Raw genomic sequence first — 7,892 nt, forward strand, 5'->3', positions numbered from 1 at the left:
CAAAGTTATTGAATTTTAAAGTTTAGCAATATTTTGTGAAAACAGTCGTCATGAATATTCATTAGGTGGGCTGATGATGTCACATCTCCACTTGTTCTTTTGTATTTTATTATATGAAATTAGGTTTATTCAAATTTTTTCCTCTAAGAACTAGAAAAATTGAATTGACAATTGATTTAGTGCATTAGATATTTATTGCTGCAACTTATTTCATTATAAAAGAGACATATTATTCACACAAGTATGAAATAATGAAAAAAATATGATTTTATGTAATAACATAAGAAAACAGAAAGTGGAGATGTGACATCATCAGCCCATCTAATGAATATTCATGACGACTGTTTTCACAAAATATTGCTAAACTTTAAACTTCAATAACTTTATTATTTGTTATCCGATTTTGATGAAATTTTCAGCATTTTGCTCAGTGAATTCTACTCTATGTATTAAGATATGAATATTTTCAGCCCGGACCATCCCTTTAACACACCACCCAGTATATTTCGTTCCCAAGACCCCATATTTTACCCTTAATAAACCTCCGCCATTTCAGGATTCCGTGAGGCACACCCCCATAAAAAAATTTGATTGAGTGCCCCCCCGGGACTGAGCCAAGTATGATTGATCCATAGATCCATAGCCCGTCACAGTCATGATGATTGAAATCTGTACATTTTCCCCGCCGGTCACCTTTGAAAAAAAATATTTTTATACGTGTATGGTGCCCTCTCGTGGAATAGATGTTGACACTTACACGGATATAACATGTTTTGTTTTGTAGTTGGACTAATTCAGTCTTTACAAATAAATTCATACATACATAGTCTAGAAAATATCATAGAAAAAATTATAACAAATTGCAGCTGTGAACACACAAGTCAAATAACATTATAGACAATTGGAAAATAAACATACTAGATAAACTTTACAACAACAGACTGAGGCATAATCAAAATCGTAGAAAATAAAATTTTCAACGACTATGCAGCTAAAACAATGAGAAAATATGACATACCGTACTACCAGCTAAGCAAACTGAATGGATAAGTGTATTTAATTACGTTTTCCCGCTCCGGGAGCACCCCTACATAATCCTACACCTAAAACTAAACATTCTAACACACTAAGAACAACATACAGGACAGAGAGGAGAGAGAGAGAAAAAATGAACAAACAAAAGACAGAAACAAAAAACCAACAACGACAACAACGAACCAACCAACAAACAAAACATTGGGCAGTTTACAGTGGCAGATCGACTCAATGCGTGGGCAGACGAGGGTCCCCTTTCCTTTATCCTTTTTATGTTGGTCCAATGTAAAGACCTTTAGATATTTCCATTTGTCATAGTTTCGCGTTAACGTTTCCCGCTCTATTGTTATTATCCTTTCTTCTTTGCCTGAAAGTAACTTTTCACTTATCTATTCAAGAGATGATTTACCCTCACCTCTCCTTTGATATATTAAATGTTTGATTTAGAGACTGTGTATTCAAAACCACTGAAGCGAGACCATTGAATTTTTATAGAAATTAGAACATGAGATGAGCTTCCTAGTCCCATACATTTCATTGAGAAAAAATTCTACTTTTGGAAGTAAATTTAGCCGCATACGAGAGGGACATTTTTAAGGGACGCGCTGTATAGCACTCTGAACTTCCAGAAGATCCCGTTCAAATATACATATACGTTATGACTTACGCAGTGATACAGTGAGATGATGTTTATAGTTTCTTTGAACAGTGAAACTTTAAGCAAAAATTATCTTGGTAAATATTGTACGCTAAAAACTTTCACTGTTACATTTCTAAGTGATACTGTTCCCTTCTCTCCGTCTAATTGTAGCAAACCTTGATTGCGTCATGAAGACACGTCTGACCGTCTGGTGACTGGACATTGGGATCTGCTCCATGATTGACTAATAGATACTCAACAACAGAATAACTTCGGGTTACCTTGGCAGAGAGAACATTTAAACATATCATATTAGCATAATGAGTAACGAAGACAGTTATATTTTGTATACATTCTTTTCGAGATGTCTATACTTTAATTATTACAATAAAGGTCAAGTTCATCCTAGAAAATGCTGATTTGAGAAATAGAGAAAAATCGAACAAGCCTATTGCTGAAAATTTATTCAAAATCGGATGTTACATGATAAAATTATCACGTTTTAAAGTTTCGCTTATTTTTCACAGTTTAATGTACAACTCGGTAATATGTAATTGAGAGAACAGGGGGCCCGTTTCATAAAGCTGTTCGTAAGTTAATAATGACTGGTGAACCCTTCTTACGCGCTAAACCATCGCCAATTCAATATACCATTTACCACAAGAAAGGATCACCAGTCGTTCTTAAAGTCGCTCTTAACTTACGAACAGCTTTATGAAACACCCACCTGATGTCGTCCCTCATTCATTAATTATCATTATTATTTTTTTTTTACTTGAATTATACAGTAGACTTCTATTCCATTTTCGTTTTTGGCAGATTTGACAATAAAAGAGGAATTTTTTTTTTTCACATGACAATGAGGAGGAAATTTAAATATTACATATTTCATTTAATAGAATAAAAAAGAAATAGTCAGTGGGTGATGTCAATAGTTCCTTCATTTGCATACCGACGAGGATGTGAACATAACTCTTAAGTTATAATTATTAAGCTTTGGAATTTAGTTGCTTATAAAAAAACAAATTTTGATGAAACTTTCAGATGTATTTTTATTTTTCGATTTTTATTCAAATCAATTATATGTTTGGGTGGACTTTGAATTCAAAATTGTACTAAAGCACATATTTTGTGTTTGATCCATTTGATCCATTTGATGTGTTTGATTTTTGATGGTGCGTTTGATGTCTAATGTGTTTGAATCCTTGGGGCCGTTTCATAAAGCTGTTCGTAAGTTAAGAGCGACTTTAAGAATGACTGGTGAACCTTTCTTACGCGATAAATAATCACAAACGAACATTAAAGGTGAATATCATTTACCACAAGAAAGGATCACCAGTCGTTCTTAAAGTCGCTCTTAACTTACGAACAGCTTTATGAAACGCCCCCTGGTGTTAATGACGGAGTAAGTTGGATTAAATCTGGTTATTAGAAATGCCAATCTAATATTAAACCGCCTATCATCCCATCAAAGTACAGATAGTTTTATTAGAATAAAAAACTTACCTCGGATGTGGAACACATGACTAGTACCCAAGTAGCAAAGACAGCTCTAGATGGGTCGTTCCCTGGATGCAATCTTCCTGAGGACGTGCTCCTGGGGCCTGGAGATCAGAAACAATATCAGGACGAACATCCAGAAGAGCAGAGAGTACTGGAGCACATCCATCAGCTATTTCGTTGTCGGCTGTGGCTCATTGGCTTATTAGGTATTCGATGACTTTAACATGACGATTCTTGATAGTAAAGAGCAATGCAGTTAGGCCAGCATTATCTTCTTTATTCAACTCGGCTCCTTGACTGATGAGATATTTGGTGGCACCAATATGTCCATTCTGCGATGCATCTATGTGTAATGCAGTCCATCCAATATCATTCCCTCTGTTCACATCAGCTCCATGATTGATGAGATATTCGATATTTATCAAGATGACCATTCCCAGCAACAATTTCCAATGCAGACCAACCACTTTTGTTCCCTCTATTCACCTCAGCTCCTTGACTAATGAGATATTGGATGAAATCAAGATGACCATTGTGAGATGCACTGTGTAATGAAGTACATTCAGTATTGTCCCCTTTATGCACTTCAGCCCCTAACATGCCTAATGAGATTTTAGGAGTGCAATCATCTTTATTCCCTGTATTCCCTTCAGCTCCTTGACTGATGAGATATTTGGCGACATCAAGATGACCAAACTTAGCTGCTCTGCGTAATTGGGTCCAAACAGTATTATACCTATTATTTACTTCAGCTCCCTGACTGATGAAATATTTGGCGACATCAAGATGACCATTCTTAGCTGCACTGTGTAATGGGGTCCAACCAGTATTACCCCCTTTATTTACTTCAGCTCTTTGACTGATGAGATAATTGGTGGCGCCAAGATGAACATTTTTGGGAAGCAATGTATAATGCAGTACATTCATTATCATTCCCTTTATTCAACTCATGATATATTTGGCGACATCAAGCTAACCTTTCTCAGCTGCACTGTGTAATGTAGTCCAAACACTATAATCCCCTTCATTCACTTCAGCTCTTTGACTGATGAGATATTAGTCGACATCAAGATGATCATTCTTATCTGCTATGTGTAATGCATCCAATTCCGTGTCATTCCCCTTACTGACTTTTAGCTCCTTGACGGATGAGATACTTGGTGACATCAAGATGGCCACACTCAGCTGCACTGTGTAATGCTTTCCAACCACTATTATCCCCTCTATTCACTTCAGCTCCTTGACTGGTAAGATATTTGGCCACATCAAGATGACCATTCTGAGCTGCACTGTGTAGTGGGGTCCAACCAGTATTATTCCATTTATTTACTTCAGCTCCTTTTCTGATTAGATGTTTGGAGACTTCAAGGTGACCTTTCTCAACTGCACAGTGTAACGCAGTCCAACCTGTATTGTTCCCTTTATTCACTTCAGCTCCTTGACTGATAAGATGTTTGGTGACATCAAGATGGCCATTCTTAACTGCATAATGTAATGCAGTCGACTCAGTATCATCCCCTTTATTTACTTCAGCACCTTGACCGATGAGGTATTCGGTAACACCAAGTTGACCATTCTTAGCTGCTATGTGTAATGAAGTCACACCAGCATTATTCCCTCTATTCACTTCGGCTCCATTACTGATAAGATGTTTTGTGATATCAAGATGACCACCCTTAGCTGCTATGTGTAATGCAGTCCATTCAGTATCATTTCCTTTATTGACTTTAGCTCCTTGACTGATGAGATGTTTTGTGACATCAAAATGGCCATTGTGTGCGGCACTGTGTAATGCAGTCCAACCAGTATCACCCTCTCTATTCACCTCAGCTCCTTGAATAATGAGATATTTGAGGACACCAAGATGACCATTCCTAGCTGCACAGTGTAATGCAGTACTTAATGCAGTCTTATTACCTCTGTTTGTTTCAGCTCCTTGACTGATGAGATATTGGATGACATTAAGATGACCATTCTGTGATGCAAGGTGTAATGCAGTCCAACCCGTATTATTCCCCTTTTTTACTTCAGCTCCTTGATTGATGAGATGTTTGGTGACATCAAAATGACCATTGTGAGCTGCACTGTGTAAAGCTGTCCAACCAGTATCACCACCTCTATTTACCTCAGCTCCTTGACTAATAAGATATTTGATGACACCAAGATGACCATTGTGAGCTGCATGCTGTAATGCAGCGACGTCATGATTATTCCCTTTATTCACTTCAGCTCCTTGACTGATTATATATTTGGAGACATCAAGATGACCATTCTGAGCTGCAATGTGTAATGCGGTCCAACCCGTGTCATTCCCTCTTTTCAGTTCAGCTCCATGACGGGTGAGATATTTGGAGACATCAAGATGACCATTCTTAGCTGCATAGTGTAATGCAGTACTTCCATTATCATTTCTTCTATTCACTTCAGCTCCTTGACTGATGAGGTATTTTGTTACATCATGATGACCATTCTGAGCTGCAATGTGCAATGCAGTCCATTCAGTCTCATTCCCCCTATTCACTTCAGCTCCTTGACTGATAAGATGTTTGATGACACCAAGATGACCATTTTGGGAAGCAATGCATAATGGAAAACTTCCCTTATTATCCTCTCTATTCACATCACCTCCTTTACTGATTAGATGTTTGGAGACTTCAAGGTGACCTTTCTCAGCTGCACAGTGTAACGCAGTCCAACCTGTATTGTTCCCCTTGTTCACTTCAGCTCCTTGACTGATGATATATTTGGTGACATCAAGATGACCATTCTCAGTTGCATAATGTAATACAGTCGACCCAGTATCATCCTCTCTATTCACTTCAGCTCCTTGACCGATAAGATATTTGGTGACATTAAGTTGACCATTCTTAGCTGCGTAGTGTAATGCAGTCGACCCAGTATCATCTCCTTTATTCAGTTCAGCTCCTTGACTGATGAGATATTCGGTGACATTAAGATGACCTTTCTCAGCTGCACTGTGCAATGCAGTCCAACCAGTAGTAGTCCCTCTATTCACTTCAGCTCCTTGACTGATGAGATATTCAACGACATCAAGGTGACCATTAAGGGATGCAATGTACAAGGCAGTACTTCCATTATTATTCCCTTTGTTCACTTCAGCTTCTTTACTGATGAGATATTTGATGACATCAAGGTGACCATTCAGTGATGCAATGCATAAGGCAGTACTTCCATGATTATTCGCTTTGTTCACTTCAGCTCCTTTACTGATGAGATATTTGATGACATCAAGATGACCATTTATAGTGGCAATGTGTAATGCAGTCCAGTCAGTATCATCTCCATTATTAATTTGGGCTCCATGACTGAGAATAATTTTCATTGCCTTAAGAAGTCCCTGTGAGGCAGCAAGATGTAAGGGTGTTTGCCCCGTTGACGTGCCTTTTTCGACATCAGCTTCATGTTTAATGAGGTATTTAATGATGTCTCTTTGGTCATTCTTCACTGCGATGTGTAAACACGTGTTACCATTTTGGTTTGCCTGGTTTATGTTAGCACCCTGTTTGATAAATTGCTTCACTTGCCTAATCTTCCCTTTCGATACTGCCCTTTGCAAATCCTGAACCACGTCTCCCATATTAGCAAAGATACTGGCTACCGCAGTTTAGCCTGGAGCATTTCATATAACGTCGAATGTATATGTTTTACTCAGAATCTCGAACTTAATTTGGTGTCTTCATCTGCAGTTGAAGTTTTCGTTGTCCCTTAGTACTATGTAATTTCTTGCGAGATTAACGATACAACGAAGTTTTTGAAAAAATTATGACACTCTGCACCGCCACTCAATTGTAATTGTGCATTGCGATTCCCATATGCCATAATCATGAAACAAATAAATCTCGAAGAATAGTTCAACCAGCCAGTTGATGTTATTAGTTATCACTATCAAAACGATTTTCCAACTATTCATACCGTATTACCAAATCGTGTCGAGATGTTTTTGTACTCATGAGCAAATAATAAACGTCAGAAATGATATTTACTGACGTGACCTCGCATTGTTAATGATATTATTAGTAGTGATATTAATCATTAATTAATTATCCTTATAAAGTCAATATAAAATAATTTTCTCATTTGAACAAACAAATCAAAGTATTCTACTGTAATGATAACGGATGAAGACGCAGGTGCCCTTTGAAACTTTACATTATCACCCAGCGTCAATCAAAGAAAAGTAGAAAGTTTTCGCAATCGCGACTGGACAGATTCTTCAAAATATTTATTTATTTATTCATGTTTTTCTAGCATGTATGGATAGAGTAAATATTCCTTTGTCACTTGGTAAAATTTGTTTCAGTGTTGTTGTTATAGTTTAGTGCACCACAGCCATTGTTTGAAAAAGTGCCAAAACCCATTTGCGCCAAGTCATGGGATTACCTGCTGAAACAGAGACAAAAGCATTCACACAAACAATGAGCGTAAAGTTTATGCGTATGTTCATTAAGTAAGAAAAATAAACAAGAGAACCAGTAAATCAATAAATTATATTCGGTGAAAAAAAGTTCCTTTTCATTGTCATTTTGGCTACAACTTTGACAAAGCTTCTTGCCTTCAATCTTCCACATGTTGCTCTGATGATGCGCTGCTGCAAGTCATCCAGATCTGCAGGTGGGTTGCTGTACACTTTTGACTTCAGGTACCCCCAGACGAAGACAGGCAGACACTTCGCAGGGCAATGCCCCATCGTCCA

At 37.5% G+C, this 7,892-nt stretch overlaps 1 protein-coding gene across 1 annotated transcript; it reads right to left on the reverse strand.

Moving 5' to 3' along the window:
- Positions 1–4,301: 4,301 nt before the first annotated feature.
- LOC129267238 (ankyrin-3-like) lies at positions 4,302–6,776 on the reverse strand. The gene has a single exon (XM_064103266.1). The coding sequence runs from the start codon at positions 6,774–6,776 to the stop codon at positions 4,302–4,304; it is 2,475 nt and encodes an 824-aa protein (XP_063959336.1).
- Between the last annotated feature and the right edge of the window lie 1,116 nt (positions 6,777–7,892).

This window comes from Lytechinus pictus, chromosome 8 (assembly GCF_037042905.1).
Source record: "Lytechinus pictus isolate F3 Inbred chromosome 8, Lp3.0, whole genome shotgun sequence".
NCBI lineage: Eukaryota > Metazoa > Echinodermata > Echinoidea > Temnopleuroida > Toxopneustidae > Lytechinus > Lytechinus pictus.

Bases quoted from the DNA above. Each gene is read 5' to 3' on its own strand.
- LOC129267238 (XM_064103266.1), bottom strand. From the start codon at position 6,776: ATGGGAGACGTGGTTCAGGATTTGCAAAGGGCAGTATCGAAAGGGAAG.